Genomic DNA, 27,839 nt, shown 5'->3' with positions numbered 1-27,839 from the left:
GCTCAGAGAAGCTAAGTAACTCGACCATGGGCACAGAAGAAGGAAAGATACGGGGTTATTTCTGAAAGTCTGTCTGGGCAAGAACAACTCTGAGAGAGGAGTCTGTATCCACCAGGAGTGCTAGTGGATAGCCAGAGTTTCGGATTTCTATCTTCCTGTTTTTCCTGCCTATGACAGTGTGGAAAGTGGTCTTGAATCTGACCTGAGGGTAAAGAATTTTAAGCGGATGCACACTAGGAATCGAAACCAAGCAGGTTAGCAGGTGTACGCCGACATCTGAAGTTCACTGAGTCCGGGGACCAGTCACACACCATTTGCGTGTTCAGCAAAGCCGCTTAAGCAGCAGGGAAGTCGTCCTCTGCCCGCCTTCTTGCCCTTCGGCCTCCCACCTGGTAAGCCACAGGATTACCCACTGGTACCACCCATCTCTTTTCGCACCCCTGGAGTTGGCCGCCTAAGCATCTTCTCTATGGACAAACACACATCCCAGTTACTGTGAAGCTGTACACGAACAGCTCTTTCTCGGAGGCTGCGTGTCTGGTCACGTGCGGGCGTCACCACGTGACGCGGACCACGTGACCCCCACAGCGCTGGGTGGACGGTCTAGTGGGGTCTCCGGTAGTGACTTTGGAGCTTGCTGAGTGGCGGTGCCATTGTGGTGAGGACGGCGGCCCCGGGAGGCAGGGCTGGAGCTTCCTCCGTCCCAGACTCAGCGCTGCGTCTCGTCCTTCCCGCTGCAGATGAGCCGGACGAGCCCCGACTCGGAGCGGCCTCCGGCGTCCGAGCCCGTGTGGGAGCGGCCCTGGTCGGTGGAGGAGATCCGCCGCAGCAGCCAGAACTGGTCGCTGGCGGCCGACGCCGGCGTGAGCGCAGGGCCCCGGGCCCAGGGAGGGCCAGAGATGCCGTTACCCTGCAGCCTAGGGGACGCCTTCCCCTAATTCACAGGCGCAGTCCCAGACGCCCGGGAGGGGCGGCCCTGTGGGCTTCTACCCAGCACTCTGCCGCGCAGACGCGGGTTTCCTTCGGTGCTGACCGTTTCCAGCCTTGCCCTCCACATCATCCTGCTGTCCAGAACCCTTGCTGCCCTGTTCAAGGATTGCTGACTCTACGGAGCCGCTTCTGTATTGGAACTTGGGCTAAATGGGGCAACACAAATTCTTGAGTAGAACTCCTCACTTCGGGAACCTGAGAGCTCAGAGCTTTCAGTTTCACAATTCCGTAAAAGTAGGATTTGGGGTGTTTTGTTATGTTACACAATGTGCTCTCTGGAGAGTGACAACCAGACAGGCCTATAAATCCCTCTAGAAATGTGCTAAAAGTGTTTGTGGGATGGATGCCCTTGTCTGCAGAACTTTCTTAATGCTTTTTAGTGTTACTTGACTTTAGATCAAAAGTATCATCCCTCTTACATAACACCTGGGCGAAGGGAAAGGGTTTTTTGTTTGTTTGTTTCTTTTGCCCCACATGTAATGTTGACACTTCTGTATGTTCCTTTTCAAAATAGCTACTACAGTTTCTACAGGAATTCTCACAGCAGACTATCTCCAGGACCCATGAAATCAAGAAACAGGTGGATGGATTAATTCAGGAGACCAAAGCGACACATTGTCGTCTGCATAATGTCTTCAATGACTTCCTCATGCTGTCTAATACCCAGTTCATTGAGAATGTGAGTTGTTTTTATTACATCTGATTTAGCAAATAATCCCTTTCGGGGAGTAAGAGCTAAGGTAATTTGAAATGATAATTCGTTTTTTTTCTAAGTTTTGGTGGATAGATTCATTCTTGGTAACTGAAGCTCCTTTTTCTAGAATCAGTGTCTTTTATTAGTAAAGTTTTTGGCTATCCTTAAAAACAAACAAACAAACAAACAAAAAAACAAAACTAATGGTAAGGTTTGCCTCAGTCTGGTTTTTCTGTTTCTAGTTTTGAGGGCAGTGGACAGTCGAGCTGAATTGTGTGCCTCTCCCAAGGCTGCTGTGCACATTTGGTAAGATCAGCCGTAGACCTGACCTGACCATCTGAGCACCACTTTGCCTTAAGTTATTGATTGGGTCCTTTATGTTTTGATTAGTTTCTATAAGCAGATGTTTACTTGGCGTTTTGTTCAACTACAGTTTTCATAACGTGGCTGAATCTGTGACAGAATCGGCCGTAAACATGGTGCCGAGCCTTAAAGCACATGTGAGTTTTGTTTCCATAGTGAGTTTCTGTGAGCTGGTAGGAATACACAGGTAAAGTAAGTATCTTGATAAAGCTGTGATAGAAAAGAAACACGTATGCCCGAAAGCCAGTCGAGCCAAGGGAAGGCTGTTATGAGAATGGAGAGGAAGCTTAGTTCACACACTCAAAGAATGTCTTTCTGAATTAATTTGTGAAAAGGCATTTTCTGGGGGGAGGATTGTTTTTTTGTTTTTGTTTTTTGCTCATCATTCGTTCTGACTGATCTGGAACTTGCTATGTAGACCAAGCTTCCCTTGAACTCACCTGGAAATTCTCACCTCTGCATCTCAAGTACTGGGATTACAGGCATACAGTCCTACACCCAGCAGTGAGAAGAGAATTACTAAAGTAAGCTGTATCCTGAAATTGTTAGGTGTAAAGAACTACATGTAATTGCCAAAATGATTAAGATCATAAAGCCCATGATTTAGGATTGTGAAAACACCAGAGTTCCATGTGGGCTGTTGCTGTAGCTCATTTGCATAAGTTAGTAGCCCTAACTGAAGTGACTTAGCTCACGTTCCATCGTGTTTGAGGCATGGGATTTGGTGAGGGCTCTTTGTTTACCACTGCATGTGCCAGACTAGCTGGCTCATTGAGTTGACTAACCCACCAGTTATTTTCTTAACTGGCAAAGGGAAACATTGATGTTGAAACATTAGATGTATTCAAGTAAACCCAGTACAGACTGAATGTACCTTATTTGTCTGGGATTCTTGGGACTAGACGTTGTTCAGATGTCAGATTTCTAAGATGTAGTCTCTGTGCAGACCTTACAGGTTCAGCATCCCTAAACTGAAACAACCCCCTGTCGAAAACTTTTGAATGTCATGTCAGTGCTCAGAAAGTTTTGTATTTTAGGGTTTTGGATAGGCATGCTCAACCTGAAGACATTTCTGATGTGCACAGAACCTGCATGGTCAACCTGAGCATTTATCTCTCTGGAAGGGTCACTTAGGGGATGACAGCAGTCATCGTTCCCCATCTCCCCCACTGGGATTGGATGTTCTTGTGCCACTCACTTTGTGAGCCTTTCTTGCTACATCAGATTCTCAGCTCTTCTTGCACTTAATGCTGCAGCGGTAGATCAGGCAAGGAGCAGGAAGTTTTCTTTTGTACTCAATGTGCCTGTACCAGAATGGTGCCAGATCTCACTTTTTCAGGAGGAAGAGGCAGCATCGTAAACTTCCTTTTCTGATCACAGACTTGAATTAGATCCTCTCCACCTCTTCCAGCTTCTTCTGGCAAAGTTTCCTTAGACTTTTCTACAGCTTAGGCTTTGCGAAAACTTTGTTCTCCATGTCTGCTTTTGTGGATTCTGTATTTCCATCCATCTTTCCTTGATGATAAGTCCTTACTCCTCTCCCCTCCCGGGCTGCCATCAACTTTCTTCCTGAGTGCGTTGGTGCCATACCAAATGTCACTGCTTCCAAGACCTTCTGTAATGCCACACGGTACAGCTTCTTCCCGTTTGTGGGAGCAGCTAATGATGTTCAGAGCATAGATAGTGCTTCCGGAAACTGCAAAGAAAAACATCAACATGACAGAAATACCTGTGGCCTTTGCTGCTGTCCTGTGTCTTGTCTTCAAGCCCTGACATTGTTCTACTGTTCACGCTAGGATGCTGCCGTTATTTACGTTTGTGGAAATTCTTTTGAGAGATTACTTGAAGTCAGTTGGGTTTTGTTAGTCTCAGAGGCAGCCGCATGATTGCAAACTCCGTTTTAGAGTTAGTGAAGCAAACCGGGCTTTCTAGGGCACTAGAACAGTCAGGACTTTGGAGGAAAGCAGAAGCCATGTGGAACTGTTAGTAAGGGCTCAGGAGGGAGTCCTGAGAGAGAACAGCTCATTAGTGCTGGCCTGTCTTTTAGTGGCTGAGCAGAAAGAGACCCAGTTCTTAAGGCAGCCCTTCCCCCACCCCCATTTTTTAAAGACAGAGTTTTCATGCTGACCTTTGATTTAGCAGTCCTAGTTAATGACTTGAGTTTGTTAAACGATCCTAAGGAGTTTTTTAAAGCCAATTGTTAAAGAATTTTTAGCTTTCTGGAAAAAAAAATCAAGAAGAAACAATTGAATTTTTTCAGGATTGTTCTGTTAATTATCAAAACTATGTTTCCATCATTTTCTTGCTTTTCAACCCCCCTCCTTAGTTTTTAAAGAAACAGATGTCATTGTTAAACTGTCAAAAAAACCAACAATTTGGGGCTAAAGTTCAAAATCATACCTGCTATAATACCCTGCGCATGATGTCCCCTCCACCAACCTGCTTTATTTTTACATATGTTGGCCTTTGCTTTTGACAGAGTAGCCTTGGCGCTCCTGAGTGCCTTGCTACAGGCTTTTGTTTAGATTGCTCTGTATGTCCTTTGATTTCATCTGTCTGTTTACCAGATTCACCCTGAGCCTCTACAAGGCAGTACCTCTTATTAAGAGCTCATGAAGCATCCCATGTCTTTTTACTACTACTACTACTACTACTACTACTACTACTACTACTACTACTATTATTATTAAGACAAGGTCTCACCATTTAGCCTGGTTGGCTGGAACTTGATGTATATATATAGACCTAGCTGGCCTTAAACTCATGGAGATCTGCGTGTTTCTGCCTCCTTAAAAGCATAAGCCACCATGCCCAGTTCCCATGTCATTTATTAGCAGTCTAACAGTCTTAATTAAAATTTTTTTCTCATTGTATATTTGCATTGTATGTGGTACTGTGTTATATGGCATTTTCATGTAAGTACACATTATTTCTTAGCAACCCTACTTTTAAAGTTACTAAACAAGCCTCAGGATCTAGCTAAACATATTTGTAGATCTTAGCACAATCTGGATACACAGAGACCTTGAATTGAATGAGAGAATATATAAAGGAAAAGAACCAGGTCTGTGTGTAATTGTTAAAACAACAACAACAGAAAATCTGTCCTGTCCTTTTCACTTGTTCCCTATGCCATGTACCCCACTTCTCCTGAGGAGGAAAAGTTTCTGTGAGGACAAATACCAAAGGTATGTAACAGTTCTAGTATAGAACTATCTGAATGCTCATGAAGTAAAGCTGTGAGGTCAGCCTGGGAAAGGAAGTTAGAGTGATGATCTGATGTTCCTGAGCACTTCCACCCTCAACCATCTCACAGACTTTAGGTCTTCCCAAACCACTTGGTGTTTTAGATGTTACGTTGGTCTTACCAGCCCTAGGATGCTGACATCTTGAGGGTAGATTCTAGTGATGGCGTGGGGAAGCTGGGTATTGACGGTCTTAGACTTTAGTCAGAAACTCAGCCTTTTCCTTTACTTCCTCTCAACTGTAATCTTTTTGGGCAAGGATGCTTGTATCTCTGCATTTTTACTTCTTATTCCCTGCGACTATATATGTATGGGTATGTGTGAGTGCACATAAAGATAACTGTGATTGTGTAGCTCTTCTTTCCTCGCTGACTTGTGCGTATGTTTATGTGAACATAAACTTAGTCTTCCATGTAGTTTTCTTTGTTCTATACTGCATACTCCTAAATATCATAATCTCATATTCTTTTTTTTTTTTTTTTTTTTAAAAGATTTATTTATTTATTGTGTATACAGCATGTATGACTGCAGGCCAGAAGAGGGCACCAGATCTCATTATAGATGGTAGTGAGCCACCATGTGGTTGCTGGGAATTGAACTCAGGACCTCTGGAAGAACAGTCATTGCTCTTAACCTCTGAGCCATCTCTCCAGCCCATAATCTCATATTCTTAGTAGGGCAGGTTGCTTTAACAACTTTATTCAGTTGGGATCTTGTTGCCTAAACTAGCCATGAATTCACCATCTTCTGCTTTAGATTGCTGAAAGTTGAGCTGTAAGCATGACCCACTATGGTCAGCTACTCATAACGTCTTTATATTCAGAAATAGTCATCATTATTTTATTTTGGGTTTTTGACTTCCCTCTGTGAATTTGACAATTCTGACCAAGATTGAGAATAGCCCTAGTCTATGTGTATAAACATTTACAAGATACTTTAACACTGTGTCATTTTAGCAAAAATAGTAGTAATAGTAGGTCCAAACTTTATGGCCTCTGACCTCATAAGCATGGGCTTTTGACCTGGTTTATAGAACATGGCTTTAATTCCCTATTGTGGAGCAGGCCTCAGACCCAGTTAGAAAGCAGTTGGTCGTCACCAGAGCAGTCATGCCACTTAGGTTGGTATTGTTGTGCACAGTGTCTACCACTGGGGAGGACATTGCTTATTGTTTTCCCAAGCGGTCACTTGCATGGTATCTTCCAGCTCTGTGAAAGTTATACAGCAGAGAGGACACTTCCTGCCTATTTCTAGCCGATTTCTCTACCACAACCAAAGTGGGTTGTGTCCTCAGCAGTAGGTTCTTCCCATCTGGTTATCATGGGCACAGGTTGATTATACTTACTCCAAAATGAAATGAAATGAAATCTGGAACTTCGTGTGCCTCAGCTTTAAATTTTGGATTTTCTCATTAGTGATGCTCATAAAATCTCTGCAGATATTCCAAAAATTGCAAATTTAAAAACTTCAGATAAGGACTATTGAGCCTGTGTTACCTAAACAATTTTTAAATGATTTAGGTAGTTTCTTTTAAAAAGTGCAGCTCAGTGTGCTTCAGTATACTCATAAACTTTTGTAACCCTATTGTCTCATTACAGAACAATTTCATTGTCCTACTCCGTAAGTCAGGGTTCTCTAAAGGAACAGAACTGATAGGACAAACGTATTTATTAAAAGAGGATTTATTAGGTTGGATTTCAGGCTGTGGTCTAGATAGTCCCAGCAATGGCTGTCAGCATTGAAAGGCTTGAGAATGCAGTAGCTGTTCAGTCCAGGAGCTTGGCCCAGCAGTCCCCATCTGGTGCTGGAGGCCTGGAGGATTGCTAGAGAGCAGCTGATCTTCAGTCTCCTAGAACCCTGAAGAAGCTGTTTCTAACACTAGCAAAAGAATGCCTAAGGAACAGGATAGATGGACTTGCCAGCAAGAGCGAGGACAAATGAGCAAAAAGCAAAGTTTCCTTCTTCCTTGTCTTTTTATCTGGGCTGCTACCAGAAAGTATGGTCTAGATCCTGGGTGGATCTTCCTGCTTCAAAGAAGAAGATCAAGAAAATTCCTCACAGGATTGCCCAGCAGCTTGGGTTTTAGTTGATGTCCAGTATAGTCAAATTGACAACCAAGATTAGCCATCATACCCACTTACATTCATTTTTTTGTAGCAAAGATGTTATACTCCAGTTGTTTAAAAAAAAATTGCAGTGAGTCTCCAGTATGACAGATACGTCTTATAAAAGAGGTTCTTCCTTGGCCATGCATCTTCTGGCAAATTGTTGGTGATTTTGCCTTTTTTTCTTGATTTATATGAGATAAGTATAAAAAATTTTCAGCCATTTTGAGCAACAGAATAAAAGTAAATTTTACCATTATCATATTCCTCACTCCACTTGTTAACAATATTTATCTAGTTGGTAAGGTATATCAGTTGATATTGGCAGTGGTCTTGGACCAAGGTACTTGTATTGTGACCCTGTTAGAGTTATGCATTACGTTAGTGGAAAAAATGCACCCGTTGGGATCATAGTGGTTTCAGAACCCTTTGATCAGCCAGATAGTTCCTCATGTTTCTTTAGGTTCAAAATTGACTTTAGGTGAATGGACTGCTGTACTTTGTTATTTGTCCACGACCCATTGGTAGTGGTCCTAGTTGTTTTTCTGAAAGCCATTTCCCTCTTTCAAAAAATTCTTCTTCGTATTGACCTTTTCCATGTGATTCCATTTCAGTGCTTAACTATTTAATGAATTTGCTTCCTTACTCAGCGGGTGTACGATGAAGAAGTGGAGGAGCAGGCCCTCAAGGCCGAGGCCGAGAAAACCCAGCAGGTACTTGTCGTAAGTCATCCTTGCTTTGAGCGACTCACTTTGAGAAGTGAGACAGAGGGGGACAGGACCGGGGCTGTGGGAGGTGCTGCCTTTGGCAGTAGCCCAATAGGACTCTTCCATTTTTTCCTGAAGCTTAGGCTGTTCATGTGGAGATGAAATTCGTGAATTCTGGCGTAGAGTAGAGCAGAGCAGAGGGCACAGGGTAAGTAGCCCAGGATTGCAGGCCACAGAGGAAGCTTTATCTTCTTCCCCTACTTCCTCCCTTCTCTCTCCCTTTCTTCCTCTCTTTCCTCCTCTTCCTCCCCTTTACAGATTTAGAAGCCACTCTTCCTCAAAGTTCATATAGAAACAGGCCATGTACTGTGCTTGGGAAATGAATGAGGAAACAGAGTGAGGCCTGGGAGACCCAGTTTCCCCAACTTTGTGAATGTTTTACTTTTGTTCTGGCAGGTGAAAATTAGATAGTAAGGTGAATATAGTTTTAGTGGATGCACAGTTGAGGACCCCATGGGCACTACAGGCTGTGTTCGGACGGAATGGGCTCCCCAGTAAGCAGTTGTTGACTGTCATAGGACTGCGGGGAACCCATGACTTCGGACACTCACTTTCAAGCAGTTTCATTGTTGAGGCCATAGGTGGTTGTTGATCTGAACTGCATTGCATGGTTGCTGTGTTGGAAGTTCACACAAGGAGACACTTGCTGTTAAACTAGCTGGGGAAAGCTTCAAGGATGAGACTTGATCCAGATGAAGAAAGAAGGGCCAGCTAACAGGCAGTGGGGAGGCCATGCCAACAAGGGGAAGCCTGTGCTAAGGTTGTTGCTTTGTTCCGTGTTTAGTACCGGGGATTGCACATGGGGCCTCACGCACATTGGGCAAACTTTCTACAACTGAGCTTCACCCCCTCCCCGTGGACTGGGTTTGTGGGAGCTAGTGGAGGTCAGAAAAGAGAAGGAAAGGAAGAAAGTTGATGAGGGCTGTGTGCTTTGGAAAGTGGGCCAAGGGATCAAGGGTCAGCAGTTCCTACCTTTTCTTCTGTGGCTTGCCATGTGGCCTGTGCATACACATCCTTGCTTATCCCACATTGGTGTCCACACCTAAGAAAGAGTTCTGGCCTTACTTTTGTGTGCTCTGGCACGTACTCCCCTCCTCTCATTCAGGAAAGCAGGCAGATTTGAGTATGTTTACTGTGGAAGCCACTTTCAGTCAGCTCTGACTTCCTCTGAAAAAGTGGAAGTCACCTGCAAAGGTTGATAGTCTACCAGGAACTATTAAGAAGCAAAGCTGTTAGGTTAGAATATTAGAAATAGCTGTGGCTCTTCCTGTTCCTGGCATTTGTAGGAATGCAAATTTTATTTTTAATAGTACTCATGCATTTGCTACTTAGCAAAATGCAATAATGTGGTTAGATCAAGCCAGCATTACATTTAAAAGTGGTCAGTATATAGTGAAGTATTTTCTGAGTGCCACAGGACTAAATGACAATTCATTGGCAGAGTGTTTGCCTAACACATGGCAGACCCCAGGTTCTATCTCTGCTAGCCTAAAGATAAATAAGAGGCATTAAGCACATTTTTTTTTTCACAAATGTGTTTTCACAGACTCAGTTTTGGTTTCTAATTTGAATATTCATCTGATTTCCCAGATGGAGAAATTGGAATTCTAAAGTGTAAGTGGACTGATGTTTGTCCAGAGAGTGACAAAACTGAGATTAAAGCTGTTAACATTTTGAACGAAAAGTTTTGGAGGAGGGCATGACTTTAGAGTTTCATATTGGAGACACACCGAAGGCTGTTTTGTTTGCAGGAGAAGACTCGGGAACAGAAAGAAGTCGACCTGATCCCTAAAGTCCGGGAGGCTGTGAACTATGGCTTACAGGTGCTCGACAGTGCCTTTGAGCAACTTGACATAAAGGCGGGGAACTCGGACTCTGAAGAAGAAGATGCCAACGAGCGGGTGGAGCTGATCCTCGAACCAAAGGTAAAGGCATTCAGTTTCAGTCTTACGATGTCCTCACTGCTTTGCCGGGCGTAGGGTGTGTAAGGCATGGGCATCCCGACTGACTCTTTCTGAGAGCCTTACTTGACACGCTGAGCCTTTCTGTGGTACAAGGTAGGGGAAAGTGGCAGGACATAGCTCCTCCTCTTCTGAGGTGTTTAGTATTGTCTGTGGGGAGGAGACATCTACATGAGCAACCGTCCTCAAAACCTGAGACAAAACCGACTGGTAGCCAAGAAGTTAAGGTGAAGGATGAGATTTTTTAATTGGATTTGGTTCGTTTTTTAAATTTATTTTATTTATTAGGCTTTATTTATTTATTTTATTTTTATTTTTATTTATTTTTCTTCCCCCTGGACGATTTCTCTATATAACACTCCTGGCTGTCCTGGAACTTGCTTTGTAGATCAGGCTGGCCTCAAACTCACGAGATCCGCCTGCTCTTGTCTCATGAGTGCTGGGATTAAAGGTGTGCACCACCACTGCCTGGCCAAATTGAATTTTTTTTTTTTTGGTTTTTCGAGACAGGGTTTCTCTGTGTAGCTTTGCGCCTTTCCTGGAACTCACTTGGTAGCCCAGGCTGGCCTCGAACTCACAGAGATCCACCTGGCTCTGCCTCCCGAGTGCTGGGATTAAAGGCGTGCGCCACCACCGCCCGGCCCAAATTGAATTTTTTAATACTTAAACTTTGTCATTGAATTGTTTGTATGGGGATGTGCATGTCTCATGGCACATGACAGAGAGAGGACAATTCTGGAGTCAGTTTTCTCCTAACTTCACACGGGTTGTGGTCTGCAGGCCTTTACCCACCCAATCATCTTGTGGCTCATTTTTATTTTAAAACTGAAGTTTTATTTATTTTTAATTTTCAATAAAAGAAACACACACACACACACACACACACACACACACACACATATATATATATCTTGTACATGTTTTGAAATGTCCATTTGTTGTAGAATAAACTTATTCTAACTTGTGTGTATCTCGTGTACTTAATTCATGGTGAGAATACTTAAAAATCTCTCAAGGATTAAAAAAATACAATGCATTTTATTAACTATAATCAACATGTTGTGTTGTTATAGATTGATCTTATTTCCTTTAACTGACGTTTTTTGGGGTTTTTTTTTTGAGATTATAAATTAATTACACTGTTTCTCTTTTTCTTTTCATCTTTATACCTCTCTCCGCTTGCCTTCAAATTCATGATCTCTGTCTTCATTGTTAATATGTACCTGTTGATAACCTGTTGAGTCCATGTAATGTTAACTTGTATGTATGTTTCCAGGGCTGACCATTTGGCACTGGACAGTCAGTTGGTGTGCCCTTCCCTGGGGAGGAGCACCTCTCCCACTCCCAGCTCTCCTCAGTTGCCTGTAGTTACTTGCGTAGGGTTCAGGCCTCATGGGATCCCCACCCCTCACCTCCTGTGCAGTTTGGCATGTTCGATGGTATTGGTGTCATTCTTGTTTAGCTCACGTTTGGGCCAACTGAAGTTTTGTGCCCTTTGAACAGCCTCTCTCCCTTTTGTTCCCAGACTTTAGGGTAGAAAAGGAGCTCTGGGTTGGGGCTAGATGAATAGAGAAGCTCCTAAGGAGCAGATATTCTGTGGCTCGTGCTAAGGAAGACTTCAGAAAGGCATTTGGCTTGTTTGGTTGCTTGGGGTGTTAGGTAAAGCCACTAGGAACTTCCTGTACAGGCTTCCTCTTGGAAGTTAGCAGTGGGTCTAATGGTGTAAGACTTCTTCCTGATCCCAGCAGAGGAGGGGCTGTGGCCACGGGCTAATGTTTCAGAGGGACAGCCAGTCTTTCCCCTGCCGTGGAAATGGGACGGAGTTGTCAGGGGAAATGCTGGCTGGGCTCTCAAGTTTGACTTGTAGGCTGTGGGTGGGTGCTGTGCAGAGTTCTTCACTGCTCTTGTATGCTGTGGGTGGGTGCTGTGCAGAGTCCTTCACGACTTCTGCTCTGTTACCCAGCTTCACTTTGTCACTGTCCCTTTCTGAATGCTTAGTGTTGTCAGTTGGGAGTAGGTGGCGATATTCTTCCGGTTCTGAGGCTGTTGTTTTCTCCCAAACAGCTGCTCTGCTCCTCAGCCTCTGGACTGTTTAATTTGTTGTGCCAACTGTAGATAATTTGTGTAGTGGCATTGTCTCCTACTTTACTTTATGGACATCTAAGCCAGCCTTCTCTTTGCTCTGCTGCAGGCATAGAAATCCCTCCCAGTCCCCATAGTGCCTTGTCTTGTCCCCTCTGCTCTATCCAATCTGGGTTTGTCTACTATTGTCTCAGCATCCGATAACATTTGGGTTATTTCTTCATTTCTCTCAAAAATTTGAGCTATTGTCGATGATTTTCAAAATAAGTATGTGTTTTTATGTGTAAGGTAGTATTTAAGTAGTATTGGTCAGCCAAAGAATTAAAACAAATTTAAAGATAGAGTCCTGTGTTGTAGTCTTGGCTGGCCTGGAACTTGCAGTATTGCCGTCTGTTCAGAAGCTATTTTTAGCATATAAATTTGTATGTTTACAAAGGGAGGCCCACCAGTACTGGGCTTTCTGTGTGCTTGCTTTTGAGTAAGGGGAGGGTAGGCCTTACACGGCTGTTGGGCTTCCATCCCTTGGCCTCCTTGGGCACGTTTTTCTTGGGAGGTTATATTTCCCTCATTTGGTTACTGTTGTAAACCTTTCCCAGGCCTTGCTAGTGTCTCTATCACTGAGGTTTATGGGGAGGGAGTCAGCTTTGCTGTTATCTTTACCTAGAATTTAATGTTTTCAAAATCAGTGATGTTTAACCTCGCCACGTTTCTTGTTTTCTACTTTTGTGTCTCGCCTTAACTTGTTTGAGATAGTCAGCTGCAGCAGAATGATTTCAACCCGTGTGTTTAATGGCTGTGCCCTTTCCTTCCTTGAAGGACCTCTACATTGACCGCCCTTTGCCTTATCTCATCGGGTCAAAGCTCTTCATGGAACAGGAAGACGTAGGGCTTGGAGAGCTCTCCAGTGAAGGTACTCTTTCTCACCGATATTTTTGTCATGTTTAACATAGCTTAACTCTTTGTGTTAAAATAATTAAAACTTTCTATTAACATTACAAGAGCAGTGGAGAGATCAACAGACCCTCCCTCAGGTTTGCCAGCTAATGTTTCACTCTGTACTTTCATTCTTTGTCTGTATATCATAATTTGTCTGGCCCTCCATCACCCTAATGTTCTTTAAGAACAAGGACATTTTCTTGACATAACCACACTGTAAAGTGGTCAGTTTCAGGAGGTTGTACTGTGAGCCTCTTTGGTTGTATTCAGATTTTGTCTCTTGTCCCATTTCTGTCTTTTCCTACCTCTGTCACCTTCTCTGGTCTAAGACTTGGAGCATTTAGTTGTTGAATTGCTCTAGTCACCTTTATTTTAATTTCATTTAACTTTTTTATGTTTATGTATGTATGTATGTATGTGTGTGGACAGCCTATGGGAGTCAGTCTCTGTTCCATCATGTGAGTTCCAGAGACTAAACTCCAATCTTCAGGACTGGTGGCAATTGCCTTTACCTGTCATCGCTAGTCAACTTTTAGTCTGATACTGTTTCTTCATTTTTTTGTAACCTTGACATCCATGTAGAATAAGGCCAAGTTATAAAAATTTTTTAATTCGTGGGAGGTGCTTTGAAATTGTATTAGTAACAAAGATGCTTTCATTCCATTACGTGGCACTTGCTCCATTAAAGCCTCTTTGATGCTGTTGTGCTTGGCATCTTTGAGAAGGAGCTACAGGTATTTTCTGGTGAATTGTTGTTGACTTTTACATTCTTCCTGACAGAGGGCTCTGTAGGCAGCAACCGGGGAAGTATTGTGGACAGTGAGGAAGAGAAAGAAGAGGAGGTAAGGACATGGTATGACCACGTCATGGTGACAGGAAGCTTAGGATGTGTGGAGCAGGCTAGGCATGTAACTTGCTTTAGAATTAGTGAACTGTTTTTATATACTTAAGGGACAGAACCTGAAGTGTTTTCTTAGGGTTGAAATTCTTATTTGTAATTTGTACAGAGAAAAGTAAGGGAAACTGTTCTAATCCATTACGATTACCTACCTGCTCTCCTTTCTACCAAATTCCTTCACGTCCCATTATATTTTGAGGAGAGAGAACAGCCTAGACACTGTGGTAAAGTCTCTGCCAGAAACTTAGTCTTGAAATGTGTCCTTCTTGAATAATCCTGGAAAAAAATAAAGAGCTGCAATAAACAACTTTTAAAGATTTTATTATTGTTATTCTTATTAGTGTGTGCATGCATGTTCATGAACAACTTTAAGAGATGTATCATCATCATTATTATTACTGTTATTTGTGTGTATGTGCACACACAAGGGGGTGCAGTGTGTGCAGGTGCCTGTGGAGACAGAAGAGGATGTCAGATCCCCTGGAACTGGAGTTACAGGCAGTTGTGAGCTGCCTGATATAGGTGCTAAGAACCAAACTCTAGTCCCTTGCAAGAAGAGCATACTCTTTTAATGTTTTAAAGCTAATCAAAGCATCTACTTCATGTTCGCTTGTTAGTGTCTTAAGGTCCACAGAGTAAAATCTTCATCTAGAGTGTGGGGCCTTGAGTTGTTCCTTCAGACAATGATGAGTATGAGGTTCTAAAAGGAGATCACTTTTGCACCTGATTTTCATTTCTTGATTGTTCTTCCCCCTCCCCCTCCTGCATTTCTTCCTCCAGCCCTGCCCATAGAAATCTTAGCTAGCAATAGAAATAAACTTGCCTCTTACTTTGCTATAGATAGATAATCATCTGCTGAGTCCTTTGTTTTTAGCTGTCAGTGTAGCAAACACTGATATTAAACTCTTGAGCTTAATGAAGTAGTTATCCTACTAGAGGGAACACAGAGATTGTAGTCCAAAATGTCAAGCAACCCAGACCAACCTCTCATTAATCAAATGATCTTTCTTTAAATCTGAAGCTTAGAATTGGGAAATACAAGTGATATAAATGAGAGCTATTTAAATGAAACACAAACATTATGGCAGCTAGACAACTCTTGCAATATTGCCAGTCATTCATCTTGTCTGCTACTTAAGGTGACTGAGTATAAGAGCTTTTCCTCTGCCCAACACAGTCAGCTTACCTCAGAGACCACCGTGACCTTTTCTGTGTTAACAGCAAAACATTTTCACCCACAGGAATCAGATGAAGATTTTGCTAGTCGAAGTGACAACGATCAAAACCAGGTAAAGCTCATGTGTTGAAATGAATTCATTTTAAAGCTTTAGCTGCAGCATCCCATGTATACTAAACTTACTGTTCTTTTCGCTTGGCACTAGGGGTGAACCTAGGCTCTCAGGTGTGTTTGGCAAGCTCTGTACCATGTTTATACTCCAAGTCGCCTGAACTGACTTTTGAATGCTATAGTGAGGGTTTTTCATGCTCACTGCTAGTTTTCTCTTAGTATGTCATCTATTTAGGCTTGCCACCTCCTTTGGGTATTACCTTTTCCAAATTTTACTCCTTTTTAATAGCTCCTTTTAATCATCCCTTCCTGCTCTTGTTAAGACTAATTTACATTCCTCTAATAATGAATATTTTCAATATTCTAATACTTTGCTTTGATATCTTTGGACCTTTATTTTGTTAAAAAAGTAAAGGCAGGCAAATCTCTGAGTTTGAGGCCAGCCTGGTCTACAGAGCGAGTTCCAGGTCAGCAAAGGCTACAGAGAAACCCTGTCTTGAAAAATCAAACAAACATACAAAAAGTAAATCCTTTCTTTTCTTTTCTTTTCTTTTCTTTTTTTAACTTTATTTTTTTGTTTGTTTGTTTTTCAAAATAGATAGGTTTTTCTCCTGTGTAGTCTTGGATGTCCTAGAACTCACTCTGTAGGCCAGGCTAGTCTTGAACTCAGAGAGTTCCACCTGCCTCTACCTGCTGAGATTAAATATACGGGCCACCACTACCCAGCTAGTTTCTAATAAATAAATCATGTGGAATATGTGTTTGAAGTGTGGTTATCCTTTTTAAGGGGAGAGATTAAAAATCGACCATGTCTCCTTTTCAGTTTGATGACTTGGATCTTGTGATTCTGTTTTGCATTCTCAGCATACCACACAGATGAGTGATGAAGAAGAGGATGATGATGGTGACCTTTTTGTTGACTCTGAGAAGGAGGGGGATGATATTGAGGACATCGAGGAAAATGCCAAGTCTGTAAGTGTGGTTGTCCCTTGATGAGGTCTTAGAAGTGGTGTTTACGCATTGCTCCTGAATAGTGCCATTTGTATTTGTGGTCATCTCATCTTATGTCAGATTTGTAATTGTGTGTGTAGCCAGAAGTAAATGGTGGAAGACTTCCTCGGTCATTCTCCCCCTTGTTTAGACTCAGGGTCTCTCACTGAACCTGGGCTTACCAGGATAAACTAGCTGGCCACCAAGCCCCAGGATCCTCTTGTCTCTGTTTCCCCAGCTCTGAGAGCACAGGCACACATAGCCACTTCTCGCTTTTTCTGTGAGTTCCAAGGCTCTGGACTCTGGTTCTCACGCTTATGCAGAAAGCATTGTACTGATTGAGCTATCTCTGTAGCTCCTATATTTATAATTGATTTTTTTTCTTTTAAAGATTTGTCGTATTTTTTTAAGTGTGTTTTTGGTGTGTCTGTGTGACTGTATTTACACACATATGTGTTGGGTTCCTGGGAAGACCAGAAGAGGGTATCGGATTTCTTGGAGCTGGAGTTACAGGTTGTGAAACACCTGACATGGGAACCAACCTTAGGTCCTCTGCAAGAGCAGTGAGCACCATCTCTCTTGTCCTTGATTTGTAGTTGCATAAGTAGCTGTAAGTGTCCCTGTGTCTTCAGTTGCCTTACGAGTGCCATTTTCTTCTAATGCTAAGTCAGCTCGTTGGGGATATACATTCAGCTTCAGAATTTTGAGTTCAGGGACTCTTCCATCTCCCTCCATTCTTCATGCTGGTTTTCTTAGCTTTTTCAAGTATTTTAAAAAATAAAGAAGTTAAGAGTATCTTCTTTTAAAGAGATAATTTTGTGAATTTGTTGCTTAGCTGAGCTCTATAGGATTCATGTGTTTAAATTCATTGATAAAGTTCTGTTTTTGCACCTGTCTTCATACACACATAAATAAAAGTAAAATAAACCTTAAAACCTTAGAAGAGAAAAAAAAGCCTTGTTTTGTTTGTAGTTTTATTATTTTATGACTCTTGATAGAATTTTGTTAAATGTCAAGAAGTAAACTGTACTACTTTGTTAGAAAATAGTGATTCTCTCTCTTTTTGCCTGTAGAAAAGACCTACATCTTTTGCTGATGAGCTGGCAGCTCGGATCAAAGGAGATATCTCAAATCAGCTGAAAGAGGAACAGATAGGTGAGATCTGAAGTCAGGTTAATGGGGTGGTTGGTTAGTGGCATTCAGTAGTCTGCTTGTGTGTGCTCACACACATGTTCTCTGTCTGTTTCTCTCTGTTTATGTGTCTTTCTTTCTCTTTTTTGGAGATAGGGTCTCATATATTCCATACTGGCCTCAAATATGCAATTCAGGCAAGGAAGGGTGTCTTGAATTCCTGATCTTCTTGCCTTCTTCTTTGAGTGCTGGGATCATAAACATAAGCCACCATACCCAAATACAGGGTTCGCCAGTGTTAGGCAGACATTTTGGTTCTTGATTTTTTGTCTTTTTTTTTCAGACTCCTTTATTGTTGTTCTTTTACATTTTATTCATTTAACCGGGGTGGGGGCCATGTGCATGCCTTTTTGTGTGTACAGAGCTGGCTTTCTCCTCCCTCCTTTTGCCTTGTGGGTCTGGTTGTCAGGCCCGGTGGTAAGCACTTTGACCCTTTCAGCCAGTGGTTCTCAGCCTTCCTGATGCTGCAGACCTTAATGTGGTTCCTCATGTTATGGTCACCCCCAACTATAAAATTCTGTTGCTACTTCATAACTGTAATTTTGCTACTGTTATGAATCATAACAAATATCTATTTTCTGTGGTGTTAGGCGACCCTTGTGAAAGGGTCATTTGACCCAAAAGGAGTTGAGATCCACAGGTTGAGACCCACTGCTTTAAGCCATGTTAATGGCTCTTAAGTTCTGCTTGATAATCAGGTGCTCTGAGTATCCTACCCCACTCCCGGTACGTGTATATATCTATGTAACATGAAATATGGAACCCCAGAGAACTGTGAACTGCAGATTGTGAATCCATGGCCTAACAGTAACTTAAATTTTGACTAGTAAAATGCAGTATCCAGTGCATTCTAGTTATTTAACAGAGTAGAAAGGTAGAGTAATTTCTTCTTTAGCACAGTCCTGATATGCAGGTGACCTGGCAGCCTTCTGCCTTATAGAGACACTCCCTTGAGGAAGTGCCCTACTGGAGCTGAGATACGAACTTTCATGTCTTGCTCTTGGCCTGTATCATGAGGATGCAGACTCAAGCAGAGAATCAGTACCTGTGTAAATAAGAAGAGTGCTGAGTATTGTAGAAGCTACAAGAGTCTCATAAATCTTATGCTCAGCAGATGGAAAACTTCAGAAGACAATGAAGGAGAAGAAGGAAAGGAGAACACCTCCAGATGGTAAGCCCCTCACTCACTAGGAGCCTTTATGTAATGTAAAAGTCTCAGGGTTAAGTGTGGACAAGTAGGTGTGTCTCCACCCACTTAAAGTATCTGAAAACACGTGTTAGGGTACCAGCATGGAAGAAAGGGGAGTGCAGAGTGATGCTTGTGTATTTGAATTGCTAGTCTAACGTAGGCATGGCCTGTCTTTCTAGATGGTTTGTAGATGCGCAGGAACTATGGTTGTTAAAGTGTTCAGTAAAGATTGCATGTGACCCTGCCATATTAAGTCGTGGCGTCTATTGTGTGCCCTTGCCGTTGTCTCCATTTATAGGGTTGTTTTTCCTTTCTCTAAACTCTTGCATGTGGCGGTTGAGCTGTATTCTTGCTTTGAAGTAAGTCAGTCTAAGAGATTGGCCTAAGGAATCACTGTTGTCTCCAGATATTGCTCACTTGAGGATGTCAAATACTCCTTGTGAAGTATGGCTTCATTAAAGTCCATGCCAACACTGTATATGGTATAGAGGCAACCCCAAGAATTTGGATTCCAAACCCATCTTTCCCCCCCTTATTTTAGTATTTTTGAGGCAAAGTCTTGCTATATAGCCCAAGCTAGTTTGGAATTCCTATGTAGCCCAAGCTGGCCTCAGTCCCACCCCCTACCCAGGCTGTCCTTGAACTTTGATTCCTTTTACCTCAGCCTGCTGCATGCTGGGATTGCAGGCCGTGTGGCATCACCACGCGCACACCCGTTTTAACACTCCCTGTGCACCATTGCTTTCTGTCAGATGAAGAGGACGTCTTGTTTCCACCCCCCAAGTTGACTGATGAAGACTTCTCACCGTTTGGCTCTAGAGGTGGCCTCTTCAGTGAAGGACAGGGACTTTTTGACAATGATGAAGATGAGGTGAGGTGGGCGAATGAACGAAGCTCTTTGTATCTGTGCCATTGCATGTGTAAGGAAGAAAGCCATGTTTTTGTTTGAGACAAGTAGCTTCCTGTCAGTTACTCCTTTCATTTGGGGGACATGTTGAAGTCAGAGCCACAGAGGGAGAAATACTGTGTCTCCTGATGTCTCACTGTCCTTTGACGTGAGGAGAGGCTGCCAGAGGATCCGTGGTGGATAATGTACTTGAGTTAGCGGTATGTTAGCCTCTTCCATCTTTTTATTTAATTCCCAACAGGCTCAAATTAACTTGACTTTGCTCTCGTCTGAACTTTGCGACTGTTCTTTGGAAGGACAGTAAACACGTAGCTTCAAAGTATATAATACTTCTCAGAAATCTTCAAGTTCAGCCTTGTTTATCTCTGTATTTTAAAATATCCTCTGTCTTACCACAACCAGAGTGACCTCTTCAGGGAAGCCTCCCGGGATCGGCAAGCACAAGCTCCCGTTAGTGAAGGTAGGCTTGGGGATGACCGCTTTTCTCTTGCATGCTCTCCTAGCTGGCTTTCTATTTCTGTGATAAACACCATGACCAAGAGCAGCTTGCAGGGGGGCGGTCAGGGGGGGTCAGGTCTTCATTTATCTTTGCAGCCTATAGTCCATCATGAAGGGAAGTCAGGGCAGGAACTCCTGGAAGACAAGAACTAAAGCAGAGGCCATGGAGGAATGCTACTTCCTGGCTTGCTTTCCAGGCTTATATATAGCTGTTTTTCATTCTCAGGACCATCTAGCTATGGGTGGCATTGCTCACAGTGGGCTGGGCCCTCCACATTAATTATTAATCAAGAAAGTGCTCCACAGACCTCCCTATTGGCCAATCTGATGGAGGTAGTTTCTCAATAGTTTCTCTTTCCAGACAACTCTAGCTTCTATCAAGTTGACCTCCCCCCCCCAAAAAAAAAAAAAAAAAAAAACTTTCCAGCAAACAAGTTCTAAATCTCTTTCTATTGGGAGACAGAACACCCAAGGCTTTATTTCTGTTAAGCTGAAAGTTGTTTTTGCCTTGAAACAGTTGAAGACAGTTTGTCTTCGTCAGTTTCTGTCTTAGGAACAGACAACAGTACCATCTTCAGACCCACATCAAACATTTGCCTCTTAGAGGTTGATAAGATAGTAAAAAGTATTTGCGAGCTTTGCTGAGGCCAGCTTTACTATAATGACATTTAACTCAAGGGAACATTGCTTGTGTTGAGTATATCAGTTGGCCATCAATAATTCCTCCAGGTGGCATCCATCAGAATCATCTGTAGGAATTTCTAAAAGCCCAGAGTGTTTTTTTAGGAACTACAATTTTTTTTTTTTTTTTTTTTTTTTTTTTTTTTTTTTTTTTGGTTTTTTGAGACAGGGTTTCTCTTGTGTAGCTTTGCGCCTTTCCTGGAACTCACTTGGTAGTCCAGGCTGGCCTCGAACTCACAGAGATCCACCTGCCTCTGCCTCCCGAGTGCTGGAATTAAAGGCGTGCGCCACCACCGCCCGGCTAGGAACTACAATTTTTATTCCATCAGATTTTAAGGAGTCCCTTAGGCATTGGGAATTGGTTATTTTAAATGACAGCCTCCTGTGTGATTATTCTCTGTTGGGGCCATCCTTATCTTGTTGTCGTGTTGGTTTACTTATTTTTTTTTGTTTGTTTAACTTGCTACTTTTATTTTCTTTGCCACCATCTCACAGGTTTTTACTGTTCCCTTCACCAGTTCATCTCACTGAGCTGGAAAGGATAGCATTAGCCCTGTCTTAAAAGACCGTGCTTGCTCTGTGCCTGGCTCCCCCAGATAGCCTTGTTAGCTGCTGTTTGGCTTAGTGCATCTTCCATGGGAGTCACAGTTTAGATTGTCTTAACCTAAGGAAAAAGCTGCTGATGTCAATAAAAATGAAAGAACTCAATACTTTTAAAAATGGCTTATTTAGGGACAATTGTCCTTTTTATAAAAACCTGTTTAGGTTTGTACCATGTTGCATGTACTCCAGAGAAGGGCTGGGCTGTTGGTATTTTTGAGACAGTTTTGTATGTAGTCCTGGTTGGTGTGGTGCTTACCATGTAGCCCCGATACACGACTGTCCTCCTGCCTCGGCTGCTCAAGTGTTATTACAGGTGTGTCCTTCCATGCTCAACAAGTCTGGTGAAATGATTGACCTTTCTTCCTTATTTTAGAATCTCCATCCCCCAAACCTGGAAAGAAAATCCCAGCAGGGGCTGTTTCTGTATTTTTAGGTAACAGGGTTTATTTCTCGTGTGTGTGTGTGTGTGTGTGTGTGTGTGTGTGTGTGTGTGTGTGTGTGTGTTGTATGCACATATGATGTGAGGGGAAGCATCTGCCTGTGTGTGTGGAGGGAAGATGACAGATGTCCTGCTCTAGTGCTCTCTTCCATGTTCCCTTGAGACAGGGTCTCCCACTGAACCTCCACTAGGCTGGTGGCCAGTAAGTCCCAGAGAGTCTCCCAACCCCCTGTGCCATCACTGGAGTGACAGGCACAGGTACCAGCCACACCCTGCTTGTCTTTTGAGTTCCGGGGATTTAACTGAGATCCTCATGTTTCTAGAATAAGCACTTACCTGCTGAGCCGTCACCCCAGCCAGCACTCTTAAGAACTGTATAAATTCCATTTTGTCACCCTTTATAAGGACTGGCTAGGAATTGGAGGTACCCAGGAGCCCTAGAAGGCATTGGAGAGTTTATAACTAGAGCTTTATAACTGATGATACGAGCTCACGTTCTCTGTGAGGTCAGAGGTGTTGGGGCGGGAGTGTGTGTGACAGAGTGGTAGAGCACTCGTGTAGTATGTGCATGGTCCTGCTTTCCTCTCCAGCTCTGCAGAGGGCTGCAGGGGTGAGGGAAAGGAGAGAGGAAAAGAAGGAAAGAAGGAGGAAGGGGAGAGAGAAGGGGGGAAAGGAGTGAGGGGACCAGTGCAGTTTCTTGAGTGGTCAGGCAGTCTTGTGTTGTGGTTGAGTTCTCCAACACTAACACAAAAGTTCCTTCATTTTCTAAATGTGGTTTGTAGATGAACCTAACTCATGAATGGTGCTGTATGTAGTCAGGAGGCTTACTCCGGCTCATAGCTCTGAATGTCTTCCATCCACAGGGTATACTGATGTGTCTGGGTCCACTTCTGCTCCATCATTGAAGGAGTTCCAGAAACATGAGCAGCCCACTCCAGGGAAGAGTCCACATCTGCCAACTCCTGCTGGCCTCTTTGATGATGATGATAATGACGATGATGATAGCAACTTTTTTGTGCCATCTTCTAACAAACCTTCCAAGACTGGTACCACTTTCAGCCTAATTCTGGGAACGTAGAGAAGAACATTGAACTTGCAAGGCAGTGGTGGTGCACACCTTTAATCTCAGCACTCCATTTGAGGGTTCAAGGCCAGGACAGCCAGGGCTATAAAGAGAAACCCTGTTGAAAAAACAAAACAAAAAAGAACGTTGAACTTAAAGGGACAGAGCTCTTCACGTTCAGTGTCCCTTGCAGTTCCAGAGTGCCTTGCTGAGCATTGCTGTCACTGTCTTGTCTGTGCTTAAACATGCCACAACCTTGGGGGTTCCTAACAGGCCAATCTTTTCTGCGCTGGAAACTAATTACTGATCTTCTTTATAGGGAGCTGAATTTCTTCTCTTGTGTTTTTTTCCCCAAAGATTCTGCTCCTGCCTTTTAAATTATAGACAGAAATTTAGTCATACTTCCTCCTAGCAGCTCGGGGTAATTACGTGAGCAGAACATTGCATGCTGGTTGCTTCATTCCCACCTTTTCTTTCTCTGCCGGAGAGCTCAGATGATCCTTGGCCTCGTCCTCCCATAGCTTTTGTGGTCTGTTGTCCGCTCCGTGCTCTTCCCTCCTCTGAGTCCGTCCGTGTTGAAGTCTTTCCTATAAGTCCTTTGTTTTTAGTGTGCAGATGTGTCTCCTGAGAGCCTGCATCTCTAACACTCTCTTGACCACAGCACCAGCTCTAAGTTCACATCTGCAGAAACAAGACTTACGTTCATCAGGTAGTGTTCTTGAAGAGAAGGGTAGATCCTGAGGTGCACATAGTTTCAGCAGTTGGATAAAGGAGAAGATGGCATTAGGAAAAGATAAAATCAGAATGTGTTAGAACATGATGTCTGCAGTAACTTTCCAGGGTTAGGGGTAGAGGACACAGACAGAAGCAGAAGTGTGAGGGAAAGCGCTAACTTCATCTTTTTAGAAAACTGGAGAAATATGCAGTCAGCTCAGTGGACAGACTTAAAGGGCAATAAATGAATGTGGAAGTGCATTCTTCAGCCTTGAAGGGCTCTCGACATCTTAGCAAACATTTATACAGCTCTCTGAAACCGTGCCTTACTCACTGACACATGGCTGTGCTTGGAGAACAAAAAGTAGAAAACCACTCAGGTTTTCCAGAGCCAGGAAACCTGTGGTGTTTCCATTTGGTGGATCTTTGCAAAGTTGTTAAAAAGAATGAGGGGCTGGAGAGATGACTCAGAGGCTATGAGTACTTGTCACCAAGTTCTGAGGACCAGAGTTCTGACCCCAGCACCTGTGTAGCAAGCCTGGGATCAAGTGCAGGCCTGTAACCACAGCTCTAAAAGGGACAGAGATAGGATCACTGGGGGTTGCAGGCTTCCAGCCTAGCAGAGAAAACACAAGCCTCAAGTTCAGGAAAAGATCCTGCCTCGAAGGAATATGTAGCGATAGGATACCTAGCACCTTCTGACCTCTGTGTACATGCACAGATGCTCATACACCCTATACATGAGCATACCCCCCCACAAACACATAAATAAATAAATATGCCCCATACATGAGCATACACACACACAAACATGTATATGAATAAGTAAATAGCCCTCATACATGAGCATACATACACACAAACACATAAATGAAAGTAAATATCCCCTGTTCATGAGTATACACACACACAAACACATAAATGAATTCCCCCATTCATGAGCATATGTAAACACATAAATGAATAAATAAATATCTCCCATACATGAGCACACACACACACAAACACAAATGGATAAATAGATGAATCTCATAAAAAGGAAAAAGAATGATGTATTTACTTTTCTACTTGGGAATATTTCCTCTGTACATTAAATGGAAAGCACAAATGATAGGGCATTTTGCTCAGATTATTTAAACTTTAGTCTTATGAATAACTGACATTAATACATGAAGTAGTAGGAGATTTAGAAGCATGTATACCAAACTCTTCCATCTGTCTTGTGGCTGGGCAGACCAGGGGAATTTTAGCATTTGCTTCCATCTTTTTCTGTATAGTTTGGTTTTTAATTAAAACAGGAGTCATGCTTACATCTCCTTCCTAGAACTATTCACTTTTTGGTGCTTTAAAGTGATCTTTCTTTTTTGTCCCATCATAGGGTGCTTCTGCGTGGATGAGGGTGTCATTCGGGTGGTTATGTCTACCTTGCTTTGAGTACCAGGGAGATAGAACTAGGGAGAGTAGCTCAGTGCCAGAGCATGTAACTAGCACGTGGCTCACCCTGGTTAGTCCTCGGAATTGCAGGGAAAAGGAAAAGGAAAAATAGTGAAGGAAGAGCATGTTTCCATTTCCTTTGTATTTCTCTGTAAGTGATCAAGAAATAAGATACCTTTCAGATTTATCTTTGGGAGATTTTTTTGTTTTTGTCTTTTGGGTCTGGATTTTGCAGTAGGATTTTGATGTTCATGTAATTTTATGCTGTGGTTTCTTTCTTTCTTTCTTTTTTTAAGACAAAATCAAGTCCACTACCATTATCTTTGATGACGAGGAAGGAGATCTCTTCAGAGAAAAAGCAGCGGCTCTGCCAGAGGCTTCTGTGAGTCAGACAGATGAACACAGAGATAAAACGGTGAGGAGGGGCAGATTGTGGGGTATTAGCCTGGGCATCTCACAGTGGCAATTTATGTGGATCTCAGAGGGATGTAGAATTCTCTTTCATGCTATGGCTCTTGTTGGCTTCCTGTTGCTGTGATAAACACTGACCAAAGCAACCAAGGGAAGAAGAGGCTTATCTAGCTTATAGGATGTAGTCCATCCTTAAGGGAAGAAACCAAGGGAACCACTCAAGAGGCTGTGGAGGAATGCTGCTGACTTATTTGCTTTCACTGACTTGCTCAGCAGCCTTTCTTTCTTTCTTTCTTTCTTTCTTTCTTTCTTTCTTTCTTTCTTTCTTTCTTTCTTTCTTTGTTTTGTTTTGTTTTGTTTTGTTTTGTTTTTTCAAGACAGGGTTTCTCTGTGTAGCTTTGTGCCTTTTCTGGATCTCACTCTGTAGCCCAGGCTGGCCTCGAACTCACAGAGATCTGCCTGCTTCTGCCTCCCAAGTGCTGGGATTAAAGGCATGTGCCACCACCGCCCGGCCTTCAGCCACCTTTCTTACACAGCCCAGGTCCACCTGCCCAGAGGTGGCACTGCCCACAGTAGGCTGGGCCCTTCTACATAGATTAGCTGTTAAGAAAATGCCTGACAGACATGCCTGCAGGCCAATTTGATGGAAACAGTTCTTTAGTTGAGTTCCTTCTCCAAAAATGTGCCAAGTTAACAATCAAGAATAGCAGCCACATTTATATTAAGAGCTTTGAACATAAAATTGAAAGACACAATGAAACTCCAAATTTACCAGATTCACACATAGTGAGGATTTACCAAGGAAGTGTCTGACACTTGTGCAAACTTGCTGTTTTCAGAACTATTTGTAAAGAATTTGTAGTCATTATGGTGTTTTACCACCTACATGTTTTATTAGGCAGCTCTTGGAAAACTGTGTTATGACTGGATGCCATTGTCATTGGCCAGGGGTTGGCAGTAACTCTATAGAAAAATCTGATGTTAGTCTGCATTCATGAGGCTCCAGTTTGCCTTGAAATTTCCTTTATAAAATCATACCCAATATAATACTGATTTAAAATGACTTCATACATAGTCTGTATTCTGTTTTTTGTCTCTTGTCCCACAGAAGTCACACAGGTTTTTTTCTTTCTTTAGTGTGTGTGTGTGTTTCTGTGTCTGTGATATATTTGTATGATGTATCTATGCAGGCACACGAGTGCCATAGTGTGTGCATGTGGAGGTCAGAACAACTTTGAGTAGTCAGTTCTCTGCTTGTACCATGACTTACCTCAACCTCACAGTTCTGCCTCTGTCTCCCCAGTGGTGAGTTTACAAGCATGTATCATCCTTAGGCCTGGCTTCCTTGTCATTTGTAAAGCATGCTGTATTAGTCGGGGTTTCTAGAGGAACAGAAGTTACAGAATGAATGTGTGTGTGTATACATACATATATTTATATTTATAAAGGGGATTATTAGAATGGCTTACAGGCTGTGGTCCAGCTAGTCCAGCAATGACTGTCTGCCAATGGAAGGTCCGAATCCAGTAGTTGTTCAGTACACAAGGTTGGGAGTCTCAGCTGGTTTTCACTATATGCTGGAATTCCAAAGGAGGAAGCAGGCTCTAATGCCAGTGAAGGAATGGACTTGCCAGAGAGAGCAAGGGCAAGCAGGCCAAGAGAGAGAAAGCTTCCTTCTTCCATGTCCTTTATATAGGCTGCCAGGAGAAGGTGTGGCCCAGATTAAAGTGGATCTTCCTACTTCAAAAGTTCTGGATTAGTGGTGTATTGTCCCACTTCAAAAGATCTAGATTAAAAGTAGATCTTTCCATTTAAAGTGATTTAACTGGGAAAAAAATCCCTCTCAGGTGTGCCCTGCTACTTGGGTTTTAGTTAATTCCAGATGTAGTCAAGTTGACAGCCAAGAGTAGTCCTCACACTTGCCTCATTTTGTCAAATCCTTGTTTTGCCCTCACAACTATCAAAATACCAGCATTCAAAATCATCGTGGTCCCTCGACCAGCTTGCCCTTTTGTCTGTCCCTTATGTGTGCTGAGTGACAGAGGACATGCTCCCATGTACACAAGGTGTCTCTGTGACAGAGGACATGCTCCTATGTGCACAAGGTGTCTCTGTGTGACAGAGGACATGCTCCCATGTGTACAAGGTGTCTGTGTGACAGAGGACATGCTCTCATGTGCACAAGGTGTCTCTGTGTGACAGAGGACATGCTCCCATGTGCATAAGGTGTCTCTGTGTGACAGAGGACATGCTCCCATGTACACAAGGTGTCTCTGTGTGACAGAGGACATGCTCCCATGTGCACAAGGTGTCTCTGTGTGACAGAGGACATGCTCCCATGTACACAAGGTGTCTCTGTGTGACAGAGGACATGCTCCCATGTGCACAAT

At 43.0% G+C, this 27,839-nt stretch overlaps 1 protein-coding gene across 10 annotated transcripts in view; it reads left to right on the top strand.

Moving 5' to 3' along the window:
• The first annotated feature begins 558 nt into the window (after positions 1 to 558).
• Washc2c (WASH complex subunit 2C) overlaps positions 559 to 27,839 on the top strand; it is a 58,797-nt gene continuing 31,516 nt past the window's right edge. For 3 of the 10 annotated variants that reach the window (XM_028864028.2, XM_028864026.2, XM_028864020.2), the window contains exons 1-15: positions 563 to 863; positions 1,505 to 1,669; positions 8,048 to 8,110; positions 9,916 to 10,089; positions 13,024 to 13,117; positions 13,924 to 13,985; positions 15,283 to 15,330; positions 16,194 to 16,301; positions 17,393 to 17,474; positions 18,622 to 18,681; positions 19,452 to 19,570; positions 20,009 to 20,066; positions 21,762 to 21,821; positions 22,691 to 22,873; positions 25,335 to 25,453. In XM_028864028.2, coding sequence (XP_028719861.1) covers positions 741 to 863; positions 1,505 to 1,669; positions 8,048 to 8,110; positions 9,916 to 10,089; positions 13,024 to 13,117; positions 13,924 to 13,985; positions 15,283 to 15,330; positions 16,194 to 16,301; positions 17,393 to 17,474; positions 18,622 to 18,681; positions 19,452 to 19,570; positions 20,009 to 20,066; positions 21,762 to 21,821; positions 22,691 to 22,873; positions 25,335 to 25,453 — 1,518 coding nt within the window. In that variant the 5' untranslated portion in view covers positions 563 to 740. Of the gene's footprint in view, positions 864 to 1,504; positions 1,670 to 8,047; positions 8,111 to 9,915; positions 10,090 to 13,023; positions 13,118 to 13,923; positions 13,986 to 15,282; positions 15,331 to 16,193; positions 16,302 to 17,392; positions 17,475 to 18,621; positions 18,682 to 19,451; positions 19,571 to 20,008; positions 20,067 to 21,761; positions 21,822 to 22,690; positions 22,874 to 25,334; positions 25,454 to 27,839 lie in introns of all 10 variants that reach the window. The other 7 variants (XM_028864029.2, XM_028864027.2, XM_028864024.2 and 4 more) reach the window with 5 other exon arrangements.

Source organism: Peromyscus leucopus, chromosome 3 (genome assembly GCF_004664715.2).
Source record: "Peromyscus leucopus breed LL Stock chromosome 3, UCI_PerLeu_2.1, whole genome shotgun sequence".
NCBI classification, from domain to species: Eukaryota; Metazoa; Chordata; class Mammalia; order Rodentia; family Cricetidae; genus Peromyscus; species Peromyscus leucopus.
This window is presented reverse-complemented; position numbering and strand designations above follow the sequence as displayed.